The sequence below is a fragment of the Labeo rohita genome, chromosome 20, assembly GCF_022985175.1.
Source record: "Labeo rohita strain BAU-BD-2019 chromosome 20, IGBB_LRoh.1.0, whole genome shotgun sequence".
NCBI classification, from domain to species: Eukaryota; Metazoa; Chordata; class Actinopteri; order Cypriniformes; family Cyprinidae; genus Labeo; species Labeo rohita.
The window spans coordinates 661,823-677,417 of NC_066888.1; the positions used below are offsets into that span (position 1 = coordinate 661,823).

At 36.7% G+C, this 15,595-nt stretch overlaps 1 protein-coding gene across 2 annotated transcripts in view; it reads right to left on the minus strand.

Annotated features, from left to right (window-relative positions):
• The window catches only part of arhgap18 (Rho GTPase activating protein 18), a 33,744-nt gene that overhangs the window by 2,329 nt on the left and 15,820 nt on the right, over positions 1–15,595 (minus strand). For both annotated transcript variants that reach the window (XM_051138604.1, XM_051138603.1), the window contains 12 exons: positions 14,536–14,771; positions 10,790–10,847; positions 9,454–9,602; positions 6,914–7,079; positions 6,505–6,596; positions 4,699–4,776; positions 4,456–4,615; positions 4,261–4,343; positions 3,688–3,894; positions 1,853–1,999; positions 1,196–1,314; positions 995–1,050 (listed from right to left, as the gene is read on the minus strand). In XM_051138604.1, the coding sequence (XP_050994561.1) occupies positions 995–1,050; positions 1,196–1,314; positions 1,853–1,999; positions 3,688–3,894; positions 4,261–4,343; positions 4,456–4,615; positions 4,699–4,776; positions 6,505–6,596; positions 6,914–7,079; positions 9,454–9,602; positions 10,790–10,847; positions 14,536–14,771 (1,551 nt within the window). The remainder of the gene's footprint in view (positions 1–994; positions 1,051–1,195; positions 1,315–1,852; positions 2,000–3,687; positions 3,895–4,260; positions 4,344–4,455; positions 4,616–4,698; positions 4,777–6,504; positions 6,597–6,913; positions 7,080–9,453; positions 9,603–10,789; positions 10,848–14,535; positions 14,772–15,595) is intronic.

The following is a 15,595-nucleotide window of genomic DNA, read 5'->3' on the forward strand; positions in this document are numbered from 1 at the left end:
TGGAAACACACCTGGCAAGTAACTTAACATTATCATTGAAGAGCAGCAATAATACTTTTCATTTTGATGACATAATAATGGCAATATATACATGTCAAAGTCAGACATGCCCCTTTGCCAGCTGTGATGCCTGGTTACTGGTTCAAACTTGGCCCAGGTTTTTAAAAGATTTTTGGGTCAGCACACCTTAATTGATTGCCAATTAAGTTTAGAATACAATGAATTTAGGCCCAGATTATGCAGAGCATAATATGTTTTCTTGTTTGTGTTGTCCCTTATCAGTGCAAAATTATCACTAATTAAAAAGGATTCATGCCAATATTGTCCAAAACCCCACTTTTCTAGGGCATTTCCAAACTTTGGAGGGCAATGTATATTTTAGCTAATTAATCCTTTACTTTTTGCCTTAAAAAAAATACAAATTGGATTCAAAATACAACAAATCTCATAAATAACACTTCAAATATTGTTAAAAATGTAATTGTTATTGATTTACCTCTGAAAAAAAAAAATATTTACAATGTAGATGTAAGCAAAATCTTAAATGATTATTTTTTATTACTGTGTTTCGGTAGTGACAAATTTGGGGAGGGGACAAAACTTTCTGAAAATACAATATGAGAATTAACAGCACAATTACTAGAAATGTGTACCTAGGATATTATACAATTTGCAAAATTTGTGGAAAAAAGGACACATTTTTTTCCAAGACGTTTTCAACTCTGACTTTGGACCAATTCTGTAGAATGGCCCATATACAAAACACTGTTTGTGCCTTTGACATCAGCAACAAGAGATTATGGAAGTGCTTCTCCTTTATATGTCATTATAATATAAATACAATATAATATCTAATTGGCCCCTGAGGGACATATATACAGTTAAAATCTATTTATTTTACTATCCTAAGTATACACGGTGTATGGTTATTTAAACTTTGTGAAATGCATTGTGTATTGTGTGTCTGTGTGCCTGTAATTATTGTGACACTCACTGATGTTTCCTCCCATCTCATAGAGACACAGATCTTCTCTTTTCACAGACACAGACCTGTAACACAACACACAGTAAAAACACAGTCAAACAGACCACAATTCTCACACTTCTGCAAGTTGCACACTTGTCAAACGCATCCTACCCTTGAACCTGAAGATGTGCTTATTAAAGCCAACTGATGATTAGCGCGTTTGCTCACCTCTCTTGACTGAGGAAACGCATCAGAACATCTGAGGCCTTTAAATCCTCCGTCAGCTGTATGGCCATGGACACCATAGAGAACTGAGGAGCCTGAACCCTAATGAAGCCTCCGTCAGGCTGAACACACACAACAAACAACACACCGTGACACGCATATCCACACAACAGATAAACATGTACAGCAAACCTCCCTCTGTCCTGGGACATGCATGCAACCACCTACAGCTTCCCCAATCAGTACTTCAGCACTTACTTTGATATTAACTCTATAAAGCTTGACAAATGAAATATAACTCCTAAAATCTATTTCTAACAGTTTACTGTTAGAATTCTGTGTCTGCAGGATCGTTTCTGTGTATAGAAATATCACACTCTGATGGCCATAAATCAAGTATTTCAGCCTGTCCGTACAGTTATGTCACAACTGCATTGCTCAGAGCAGATAAAGGACAAACTGTCTTGATGGTCACTGCATGCAGTTGCTTAATGTGTCCACTAGGTGTCAGAGTGGAGGCTGCTCACATTCTCAAACTCTGATTCATTCAGCTGGGTGGGAAACACTGACACACAGTGTAAAGCACAGATGTCTAAGACATCTTAATTATATTTCCCACTTAGATTTGATCCGTCCTTTAGTTCAGTGTGCTTCTCTCACCTCAGAGTTGCTCTCCTGTTTGTTAGAGGCTCTCTCGCGGTCGTACGCCATCTTCTTCAGTAGTTTTTTAACCGCTTTGTCTCTGTGCATCTTCCGCTGGTTCTCCATGTTTTGTTTGCGCACTTGATTCAGGATGAACTTGGGAATCTGAGACACAATAAAAGACTCATTTGAGCATCTCGATCTTTCAACTTAACATACAATGTTTATTGCTAGTCGGACAACTCTTTCACAAGCAATGAGCATCAGACAATTTTGTAGGTCATTATTTCTATAGCATCACAGTAGAGTAGTGATTTGACAGAAAATTCAATAAATTGCTGATTGTACAGTTTAACAAATATTCACATAAAAAAACAGCTACATAAAATTTTAATAATATTTTACAACATTTATATTTTTGATCAAATAAATACAGCCAATCCTAAACTTTTAAACTGTAGAGTATTGCAGCTGTTTGTTTATCTGTAGTGAATCGTCAAATACAGCTGCATGCGAAAGTTTGTGAACCCCTTGCAGAATCTGTGAAAATGTGACTAATTTTAACAAAATGAGAGAGATAATACAAAATGCATGTTATTGTTTATTTAGTACTGTCCTAAGGAAGATATTTTACATAAAAGATGTTTACATATAGTCCACAAGACAAAAAAAATAGCTGAAATTATTAAAATAATGCCTTTCGAAAGTTTGGGAACCCTTGGCTCTTAATACTGTGTGTGGTTACCTGGATGATCTATGACTGTTTTTTGTTTTGTGATGGTTGTTCATGAGTCTCTTGTTTGTCCTGAACAGTTCAACTGAGCACTGTTCTTCAGAAAAATGTCCTGCAAATTCTTTGGTTTTCCAGCATCTTTTGCATATTTGAACCCTTTCCAGCAGTGACTGTATGATTTTGAGATCCATCTTTTCACACTGAGGACAACTGAGGGACTCAAAAGCAACTATTAAAAAAGGTTCAAACATTTACTGATGCTCCAGAAGGAAACACGATGCATTAAGAGCCAGGGGATGAAAACTTTTGAACAGGATGAAGATGTCCAAATTTTTCTTATTTTGTTAAAAAAAAAAAAAAAGGTTTGTTTTTTTCCCCATTCAGTACTGCCCTTCAGAAGCAATAAATGATACTTGCATGTTTCCCGGAAGACAAATTAAGTACAATTTACCTTGATCTTCAAATTCAAAAAGTTAATGCATCATGAGAAATTTCCAACAGTGCTGCTCACTCGAGCAAGCAGACCCATAAATGTAAGTAATTTTTCATTATATGTATATTACCTTCAATCTTGTGTTTGTGTTTGTGTTTACGGTGATGTTCTGTAAAGAAACGTTTGCAAAAAAAAATCACTAAAGTTTGCTAGCAGATAGTACTGATTGCACGATATTAGAAAATATATTTTTATATCATATACCTGGTAACTTGACTGCATGTTAGAAACAAATATGAAAGTCCAGTGGCAAGGCAATTTGCTTTAACCACGCATTGGTAACACATTGTTTTGTGTTGCTTACGGCCATATGTGTACATGTAAATGAACGGTGCTTACACTATTTGTACTTTTTGCAACATGACAAAATTTTTGTAACTTATATTCTGTATAGGGACGGTGCATGTCCTCTGACGTAACGTTAGGAGCTAGCGACAACATATGATGGCGTATGACAGTGTAGTAGTAGTGTCCCATTTCTTAGGGGAAAATTTTTAACCTCTCTCCACTTCATTGCAAGGGGCAAGGGGAAGGGGCGAGGCGTAGGCAAAGGGGTAGAAAATAGAATTGGGATTGGGCCTTAGTCTTACATGACCTAAAACACTAAGCTGTGGTGTAACGTCGTACCGTCCAGAGGAGGTTCTGGTAGCGGATGAGCAGCCGGACGATGTTGGCGGTGCCAGCGGCCATAGCGAACTCCTGCTGTTCACTGATCTTACTGCGGAAGCCCTTACACATGAAGATGTTGGGCGCCATCACCACTGCAACGTTGTTCAGTGTCATCTTATTGCTGTCCTTATGGTCGATCACTCTTTGGAAGAACTCCATCAGAGCCTGAAAGACACAGAAACGCTGCTCAACACAAAACAATCCAGATGAAGCTGCTTCAGTCCTCAGTGTGAATGGACCGGAATGAACGTCTACATTTAACCCCTCCAGACCGATGCTAAAGTGCTTTTAACACTGTTTACATGTCTGCCTGGTGTTTTTAATAGGCTTTAAGACAAACCATGTACTAATAATTAATATCCCAAATAGGAAAAAAATGTCACTTTGATTTTCAAAGACAAGTTTTAAGGGAAAATTAGTGACTGTAGAGAGACTTTAAGCCAAACACCAGAAATCAGTGAGTCAGGGTTGAGTGAATCATCCACTGAGGAAAAATGTGAAGTGTAAATGTGCAGTGAAGGTGTGTCGTACCTTGAGAGTGTCTCTGTTGGGTTCTGGCAGCAGGAGCACCAGGAGATTGAGAGCCTGCAGCTGCTGTTTCTTAGTGGGCAGCTCTGATCAGAACCAACACAATTACAACAATTACACACAGCGCAAAGCTTCAGAAACACAGACCACACACACTTTGAGCTTCACTGTCATGTGTTTGAGTCGTGTGTGACTCACTCAGCACGGAGATAAAGGCGTTGAAGTACTCGACGGTCAGCAGAGGATATGGCAGCTCCCTGATAAACAGCTTCAGGAGACTGGCCGCATCATGCTGTTTGAGACTCTCCCATGGGAACATGCCTTCATAAAACTTGTGTTCCAGTTCTTGACAGACTGCCTGGGAAACACACGCCAACAAAAACATTACAATAACGTCCTGATGCAATGACGTCAGTCGTGTCTTCCTATTGTTTGCCTCACCTTGACTCTAGTAGCGGCTCCAGGTATCCGCAGCACACCCTCTGTGTCTAAACCCTGCTCCTCTATATGAGAGATCAACTGGAAACAAACAATTAATATCTTACTTTAGGATTTTTTTTTAATGCTTTTGAAAATCTCACCAAGGATGCATTTCAATTGAAAGCAGTAAAACAGTAATATTGTGAAATATTATTACTATTTAAAACAGCTGCTTTCAATGTAAATCTGTGTTAAAATGTAATTGACTGCTGTGATCAAAGCTAAATTTTCAGCATCATTACTCCAGTCTTCAGTGTCACATGATCCTTCAGAAATCATTCTTATATGCTTATTTGCTGCTCAAGAAACATTTCTGATTAATAGCAATTTTTGAATTTTAATTTCTCTGATGAATAGAACGTTCAAAAGAACAGCTTTTATTTGAAATAGAAATCTTTTGTAACATTATAAATGTCTTTGCTGTCACTTCTGATCAATTTAATGTGTTCTTGCTGAATTAAAGTATTCATTTCTTTAAAAAAAATAAAAGTTATGACCCAAATTTTGAACAGCAGTGTACATGACACAAATACTAATACATACAGTATTTTTTTATTACTAAAGATATACAGAAAGGAAGTTGTGGTTGGTTGCCAGGGCAGCTGTAACAACCAGGGCTCGTATTCACAAAACATTTTATCTTAGCACTAAGAGGTCTCTTAAATAGCAGTAAAAAGTTTTTAGCTAAGAGTTCTCTCTTAAAAGCTATTCACAAAGCTGCTGAGACAGCTAAGGAATAAAGAGAAATCTTAAGCTAAAAGTAAGGGCGGGGCTGACCTCGTTGCTATGGATGATGTCAGCACACTTATTAGCTATGCACACTGTGATTGGCTGATGGAAAGGGCTCTCTGTCACAGATTTCATATTAAAATAAAGGTTTAAAAATAAAAATGCTGCCACATTCACATAAAGATTTTAAAATGCAGGCTAAGTGTCACTTATTAAACAAGTACATGTTCAGCTAATTGCCAGCCTCTTACATGTGTGCTTCTTGTAAACAATTAGCAGATATGCATATAAACAGCCTTTTCATTAGCAGAGTAGAATAAACATGGCTGATAGTAAGACGTGTAAATGTAAAAGAAAACCAAACCAAACTGGATGCATGAACAGCGTCTTGCCCAATTTGTTAATGAAAACAAGGATATAATAAAAGGAAAAAATGTAGTTGGGATAACCTCCAAAACCAAAAAAGATGTGTGGGAAAACATATGTATGCAAATAAATGGTGGCTTGTTAAAACTACTAAATCCTAATGGAATATGTCTCAAAACACTCTACAGGAAACCATTTTTTAATGGTTTTAATGGTTAAAAGTTGATGGTTTGTAATGGTATTTGTAGTGAAAATCATTTGAATTTCTCTGATGTATTGTTTTTTGGCTTGGTCTTAGTGACTTAGGAGTCCTCTTCACTACTTCTAACATTTCACAAATTTAGGAGCTAGTTTAAGCACTAAAACACTTTGTGAAATACTCTTAAAGCAAAAATGTAAGAGTCCTAAATTTAGGGTTGACCCGCCCATTATTTCTAAGATTTTCTCCTAAATTGGCAAGCTACTTTTAGCCTTAAGATGCTTTGTGAATACGGGCCCGGATTTCCTATATACAAGTATATATTGTAATGGTGCCATGGTGCTGGGAAACATATATGCTTTCAATCTGAAAGGATGTCAGGTCAGTTTGTGGTAGTTTGTGAGGTATGAACACCCCTGGTCTTCACTAGCATCATGTTTTGGTTGGTTATAGTTCTGGCTCTGCTCTCTTACATGCTGCAGGATAAGAGGCACTTTGGTTCCCGGCATCCTCCGCTGGTCTTGTTCCAGCAGCGTAGAAAGAGAAACACCAAACAAACCCGACTCTACAGATGACAAAACAGTACAGTCACAACCAGTTTCACCTCAAATACAACCAGAAGATGATTCAGAATCAGATGAAGTGCTCACATGTTCACATACAATTACATTAATCATCATCAATACAAATGAAAGATGAGACATACACATTTTTTAAGCTTTGTGAGCTTGTGTCTCCAGCATGCACATGTGTGAACAAAATGAATGTGAAATGTTCTGCAAAGTGTGCAAGAAAAACACACAGTTGACTCAAAAGTCTGAGAGCACTAGTGACCATCAGCATGTTTTTTTTTGATGCGGCGCACTTATCACAGGCACTGACCTCTCACTTTGACCTTGAGAGCTTTATGAGCCTTCACCTCGATGCCACATGTGTCGAACAGAGCGCTCATCTCAATAAGAACAAGCCTGCGAACCTTTTTCATGTCCTCGGTGGAGAGATCGCCTACTTTTGTCTGTCCGGTCTTATCCTGAGACACTTTAAAATCCTGAGACAGACAGAAAGAGGAGAAATACAATAAAATACACATTTTTAAAACACTACATGTTGGCTAAACTATTTTTTTTTGTTGTTTACTCATAGTGTGTTTAGCTGTGTGGTTTTTGAGGTATTCTGAGTGCTGCTATGATATTCTCGTCTCTAATTATGCCGTTCCTCATTTAGTGTCAGAGTTTTTAGCTGCTTTATCATGCACCAAAAATGGTGCATCAGATAAACAAGACACATGATTTGAGGAACTGTTCATGTCTGGAGCACAAACACTGATGGATGATGCACAATTCAACTTGATACTAGTGTTAATGTTCAGACTGTAGAACTAAATATAATGCAATACAATAGTAATAATAGTGATTTTCGGGTATAACATTAGTTTAGGGACCAGTTCTCACTATTAACTAGCATGCATATTACTAGCATACTGGCTGTTTTTTTAGTTTTTCTAGAGCACATATTAATATCTTATCCTGCAAGACCCTATTTGTGATCCTATATTTGTAGCAATAGCCAACAATACAATGTATGGGTCAAAATGATCGATTTTTCTTTTCTGCCAAAAATCATTAGAATATTAAGAACATGTTCCATGAAGATATTTTGTAAACTTCGATATATTGAAACTTAATTTTTGATTAGTAATATGCTGTGCTAAGAACTTCATTTGGACAGCTTTAAATGTGATTTTCTCAGTATTTTGATTTTTTGCACCCTCATATTCCAGATTTTCAAATATTGTTCTATCATAACAGACCATACAGCAATGGAAAGCTTATTTTTTTCAGCTTTCAGATGATGTGTAACTCTCAATTACAAAAAAAAAAAAACAACCCGGAAACACTTTATTTTAAGGTGTCCATATTACAGAGTAATTACCTAAGTACTTAGTACTTAAGTATGTAGTAGTAGCCATTGTACTTACATGAAACAAAATGTACTTACCATGTAACTAAGTTATAAAACAGCCTGTAGTTACAGTTTGTAAGGCAGCTACTGTTACACATATGTAACGGACCGAGTCTGTTAAACAGCTACTTGTAGACTTAAGTACAATCTTGATACACTTTATTTTAAGCAGCTTATGCCTGTGTAATATTCTGTAATTTTAATGTAATTAGACATGTATCACATGCATTTAATCTGTGTACTGGTGGATTAAATCATACTAAGGTGCAGCTGGATAAGGTGTACTGTATAGATACACATGAAGTACACTTAAGTATGATCTTGATACACTTTATTTTAAGTATTTGTCTGTTTACTTATATTTTTAATTATGTTGTATAAAGTGTGCAATACATGTAACAGTCTTTTGGTTACATATGTAGCTATGTAACAGACTCAGACTGTGTAACAGTGGCTGTCTATTACATCTACATAATTACAAACTGTAACTACAGGCAGTTCCATAACTTAGTTACATGGTAAGTACATTTTGTTTCATGTAAGTACAATGGCTACTACTAAGTACTTAATTAGGTAATTACTCTGCATTATGACACCTTAAAATAAAGAGTTAACAAATGACCCTTATGACTGGTTTTGTGGTCCAGGGTCACATTTTAGATCCCTTAATCCGACCCCATACCTAATCTGAACTACCTTACTAACTATTAATAAGCAGCAGGAGTTTACCAAGCCAAAAGTTGTAGTTAATAGTCAGTTAACAGTGAGAACTGGTAGCCAAGCAAAAGTGTGACAGATTTTTGTTTTGGCAAACACCAAAGAAGTTGAAAAGTGAATGACTACATAAAAACCAGACAACTAAAGCAGGATGCAATGCCACAGACTGTCCAGCAGAGGTCAGGTTTACTCAATAAGAGCACACAGACAGATCTGACACTCAGTGATTCGGCTAATGCTTTAAATCTTTCGTTTGACATTTTTGCACTCTAAGCATATTCAGTCAGATCAAAGGTCTCTGTGAGATTTATAACCCTATAAACATTGACATTCCTTAATCCTCAAGCAGCCAATCAGTGCAAGAGTCATTTCTTGGACTCACGCTTATTGTAGTGCATAAACTTTGCACTGGTCCATCATACAAACACACACAAACACACACACGTTTGTTTTTTCAGAATTGTGGGGACTTTCCATAGACTTCTATAGCTTTTATACTGACCAAACGATATTGCCTATCCCCTAACCCAACCCTAAACCTACCCCTTACGAAAAAAACAATGCATCGTTACACTTTCAGATAAACGTCATTTACTATTTTTAATAATTTTTTAACATTGTGGGGACCGCAGGCCGGTTTTACTATCTTTGTGGGGACATTTGGTCCCCACAATGTAACAAAAACAAGTACACGCACGCACACACACACGAGTGTCAACCTGATGAGTGAATATCTGACTCACGGGTAACCTGTCGTCAGCTTCATTCTGGGGCTGGGTAACCTTCAACCCTTCTTTGTAGATAAGGGCTTGTTCAGAGAATGACACCTCCAGGTTAATGTCCGTCTCGGCATCGGCTCCACCCCCTGGAGCGTCAGGCCCCACCCCATTACCTAATCAACCAACAAACACATCCACAATAACATTTCACACTGTGAAACCAAAAAAATAAAAAATAAGTGCAGTTGTGTTGGTGTACTTGATTGATACTTCAACCATCTTGCATCACTCTTCACTGATTAAATAGTTACCTAAATCAGGCTAGTCAAAGTCCAGCAATCACAGACGTCAGTCAGTGCTAACTTAACCACAGTCACCTCTGCTCCCAAACATAAACACTACAGCAACTACAACTGCAAACCAACACCACAAATTGTCTGGAGGACTTTTACGGTATGCTAAATTTGGGTTAAGGCCACTTTTAATAGGAGACCCCCGATTTCAGGAACATCTCACACCTGTAATTGTGAATGCAGCTCAGTACTGCAGTATAAGCAGAGCAGTGCAAAACACAGCAGTGCTAGAATGTTCAGCAACAGACAACCAATCATTAACTGAATGTCTCATGCGCTATTTTAAGTTGGGAAGATTTTCACATGCTCTATTTAGTTTCAGTAACTGAAAAAAAACTTAAACAGCGACAGGAAACACCTACAGTGAAGAGATGAATAGAAATAGGATTAAAATTAGATTTTTTATTTTTGTCTTTTTTTGTTGTAGCATGTTTCCAGAAATTTGAGACAAGCGGACTACTTTTCCTGAGATCTGAAATGTCAGCTCAGTGAATGCTGTAACTGATGTTTATAACTTTGTAAATGGGTAAATAAGAACATTAACCCAACGTTTAACAACATACAGTGTGAAATCTCAAAACTTGATAACCCAGGATTGATTACTAACAGGGGTAAAGTATGAACACTAAAACATAAAACAAGATAATGAATTGCTTATATACTGCCTAGAAATTACTTCACAACACCTCCAACATATTTATTTCCACTGGTGTATTGTCAATTATCATTCACATAAAATATATATATATATATATATACCATTTATCTTCTGCTTGTATCTATGTAAGGTAACGTGATTCTCCTCCCTAGATGTCAAGGTCAGCAGAAGCCGAGGATGCTGACAGACACATTTTATATCAGTAAAATGTTTCAATTTAGTTACAAATGTAATGGGCATTTCATTCCATTTCGTTTCACTCAGTCTTGGTTAAACACTACATGTGAACATGTTCAGGAATGCCGTAAAACAGAAGCCTCTGCATTACATGTTAACTCATGACACATACCCAGTCCTTCCACTTCCTTTTTATTGCCCCCACATCTTTCTGTGGATTCAGCCTCATCCTGTCAGAAAAAGAGAGCAATGGAAAACAAGAGAAACAAACTTAGCACATGCCATTAGTGAATCAGTAGTGAATCGCACACACAGCACTCAAACTACAGCCAGTCAGTGCCGTTCACAAACATAAAAATGGAATTCAAAACACCACACTGAAAACCTGGAAATCTTAGATTTTGCATTTCTAGGTGACTAATCAACGTAATGAATGACACTGGTCATGTGATTCTTTGCGCAGACTGTCAGCTCTTGATGCTCTTTGGGTCGTCTCAGATCATGCTGGAGAGCAGGAGCGTCAGATTCTGTCCATGTAGCTCCATTCTCAGTTCTGATAAGGAATTTCTCAGAGTCTTTCAGTCTTCACAGTATTGATTATTTAGGGCTGCAGAAACATAAATCATAATTTATGGCTGTCCTTAATAAACCACTCAAAATGGCACAATAAATGACATTAATGTCCGTGATTTATCGCACATCCTTTTGACTGGAAATAATCCTTCACTTTTTTACATTTTCACGGTTATTCATTACACTGTGTTGAAATGTTTATTAACAAGGAACTACTGTGCAACTGGTGATGCTGTTAACAGCCTGCAAAAAAATGTCAGAGAGGCTGCATTTACACTGCAAGGCTTAATGCAGATTCAATCTTTTGACCATTTTTCGTCCCACCGATTTCTGTGTTTACATGTATCCCCACCCAAACCGAACGATTCCATTGTCCTTCGGGTTTTTGTAATAATTTGTATAATTCACATCGGATGATTCTTTGACTTTCATGCACACCAGATGCGACTGTCCTACTTATACCATGATCACTCAACCGCCTGGAAGTTAAAGCTTTCATTGATGTTTGCTGTGCAAAATTTGAGTGAATTAATACAATAGAACCGTAGTTATCACTAGTTGTTTTATCCACATGTCATTAGATCTAGAATTCTAAAGAGAAATACATTTATTTGAATTAATTCGAGAAGGATATTGTGTATTTGAATTACAGTACCTGCATCTGTAAGCCTCTCTAGTGAAGCCATGAGTTGATTTACTTAAAAAAAGGTGACTTTATTAGCTTGTTGGTGAATGTATGTTATGTTAATGTAACATGTAACATAAAATTAATGGGGCAGCGGCTCAAAATCAGTTTCTGTGCTCCTGAATGTTTCAGTATGTTCCTATCTATTACCTACATGAGCCATTCTACAGAAATGGTCCAAAGAGTTGGAAACAAAAAGAGTTTTTTTCCCAAAAAATGTGTATGTATGCAAACTGTATAATACCCAAGGCACACATTTCTAGGTTTTGCCTACATCTAGATTGTAAATATATTTTTTATTAAAAAAAAAAAGAGGTAAATCTATAACAATTTTTTTTACAATATTGCAAGTGTAATTTATGAGTTGTTGCATTTTAAATCCAGTTTTTCTTTGTAAAAGTTGATCATACTGATTTCAAAGGATTCATTAGTTTGAATATACATTAAACCAAAAACTTGTCAAGACTTTTTAACACATTTACCTCAAAATGATGAGACCCATCTACTCACACCTTGTAGCTATGAGACAGAGTGACACAGGAATGTTTCCTGATCATACATTTATGGGTTTAGTTCAAATCAGTCTCAGCTAATAGACTAAAACATATACTGTTTTGGTAGTGACGTGAAAAAAGCGGGACACATTTTTTACATACATTTTCAGAATTTACAAAGTAAATATAAATATAAAAATATGTTTTTTTTGAACTTCACTTTTTAAAAAAATTAAAAAGATACTTTTAAAAACAACCATGGAAAAGAAATTATTTAAATATAATTTTCATAAGTTGAAATTTAGGTGTTAGGGTTCAAGACAGCCACCTCCCAACTGAAAGTACCCCATAAAAGATGATTTTATATATATTAAGCTTACTGATGTTTTAAATAATATTGTGTGTTTCAATAGATAATAGAAGGATCTTAGTAAACATCTAAGATTTAAATGCTATTTAAATGTGTTCTTTGGTTATGGGACAGCAGTTTGCACCAATTCTGTAGAATGGCCCATGTATAACGTTTCTGGCAACATCTACATCATTATACAACATCACAAAGTTATCTTTAGGGTAAATATTTTTCCCTTGACTTATGATGCTTAGAAATCCGATGGGAATCAGGTCTACGTGTTTAGACGCAGGTCAGATGTCCAGATATCAGATATGTATCTGATTTAAATCCACATTTGGCTCAGAACAGATGCAAACAAAAATCAGATTGTGTGCTGATTCCTGTCTTTACACGTATGCTAAAATATCTGATCTCTGTCATGTAAGTAAAAAACATTTTTTTTTTTTTTTTTGTGCAGTGTAAATGCAGCCTCACTAGTAGGATATCCTTCATCCTGCCAAAGCTTTGTCATATGCCAACGGTTCAGACTGAATCAAACCATCTGGGAGAAGAATAAACAGGCAGACTGTCACCGATCTGTATTAGCTGATCTGACACACACTGAATACAGATTATTTCACTAATTCTACATGTCACACACTCACAGATTCACCTCAGCCAAGCCAATGCATCTCATGTCCATTAAGTATATTTTCTATATATTTTCATCAATATAAAGCCCAGATGCTTCATTTTCTAGAACATTATTATATTTTTTCCCAGTCACACTACTATATGTTGAAAAAGCCATATCTTTTGTTTAAAAATGATGTTCATATCACGTACAACCCTGGTATTCAGCTGTCTGATTTAGTAAAGTTGCTAATTTTACTCTACATTTAAGCATAAAAATGACCTCAAATATAAATTAATTTCTTAGTTTTGCCTTTAGTTAGATTAGGTTATCAAGACATTTGGGTGTGCCCTTCAAAAATAATAAGTGCTTATTGTGATATAACTTGTTTTATTTGTGCCCTAAAAATTGTTGTCAACTAAGTTACCCACTAGAAAACCTTCCCTCAAAAAGGAAAGGTTTGTCCCATTCTGGCATAATTTGCAAAGTATGATGATATTTCCTCCAGAAGCACATGGATAAAACAACAGAAGTGATGAAAACTCTCTTTTTCCTAATATTGGTTAAACTAGCAAACTTGTGTCAAGAGGGGATTAACTGACTGTCAACAGTGTTACACAAGTATTATTGCTGCAAATTTGAACAAGGCAAATTTAACTAAAACTTATGTTTTGTTTGTGAAAATATATGTCATATGATCGGTAGTTCTCGGCTTCCATGTTGAGTACAGGCCCAAAACACTAAAAATGTCAACTAAGTTACCCGTCAACTGTCTTACCCAGTAAAGGGTAACATGGTGGACAGTAGCAAACAAACATGGTATTTTATGCACATATTCCTACAGATCACCTTAATAATAATAGTATTTAATACAATATAGATTTTATCAAAGCAGCTATGTAACATCATGTTTGGGTTTTTGGGAAACAGGAAAATGTTTTTCTTCACATTGTCAAGTTCTAAATGTACCCCTAATTATAGAATGACCCATTTACACTCCAGTAAAGTCCAGTTTTTCTGAACCGCACAAATCTAAAAGATTGAAAGGATGAAATTGCGAACTGAGGGATGGAATTATTTTCTGTTGTAATGGTCACAGATGCTGTCCATAAAGCTAAACTTACACTTAAGTTATCCCTGATATGAGCTCTGTGTGTTCAAGCGTGTTTCAGGGTTGTGGCGTTACGTGCTCACGTACTTTACTTTGTGAGGCAGGTGATGGTTTAAAGATCTCTCGAACATCCGGTACGCTGTACGGTTTGTTGCGTTTGCGTAGCGTCTGTTTGAGCGTCTCCACGCGTCTCTCCACGGCGGCCGCTTGCGTTCGGGTCAGAGTCGACAGCAGAACGATGCTGTCCTCGCCGTCTGAAGCGGATTCGTTGAACAGCGTCGCAAGCCCCGCCTCCATCAGCCACGCCTCCTCCTGCTCACCCTCTGCAGAACACAACACGAACGTGTGTAGATAAACCAGGACATTTCTGACACGGAGTGACATACAGCTCTTTCACACTGACACTCGCTATCAAACTCAACCACACTTGCTTTATTATATTCTCCTCATAAATGATTTAAAACCTCTTATTAAACACACCAGTGGTGCAGTGACTGATGCAGTATGTGTCACAATGTGTTGTTTTCATCACAGTTGTGGTGAGAAGGAATGCATTAATCCAGCTCTGACAGGAAACAGAAATATCTTCCTTTTCCTGTAACTTCACAATTTAGACACAGAGGTTAAGGAAGTCACAGTTTGTTGTTCCTTTAGGGGCAAACAATTCCCGCTGATGTCACGACTGGTCTCTGTCTGTGGTTTTAATTGTGCAGTTCTTCCTGTATGTTGAGCCTATTCTTCTCACACATGGAAGAACATAAACATAGAGCACCACATAGAGTGCCTTTAAGAAGTGTTCGGATTCAAAATGTAGAAACGTTTGAATAAATTTAACACTGGTACCATAGCACACTTATAACAAATGGAAGTCAAGAAAAAAAATTCAATCTTGTGGTATAAAAAGCATACACTTCATAAGCCTACCCAGGTCAAGCAGTAAGGTTGAATTTTCCATTTACACAAAGAAGTGAGGGATATAATTCCAGTCTAATTTCGAAGTTTCAAACCACACAAGTCTGCAAACAACATTCAAGGCCTTTCTTTCTTTTCTCTTCTGTTTCCTGTCAGTTTTATGAGTTTAAACATAAAAGCGGTTTAATTCTTTGAGGTATTATGTTTAAGACTAAGAGCTTCCAGTATTCACACT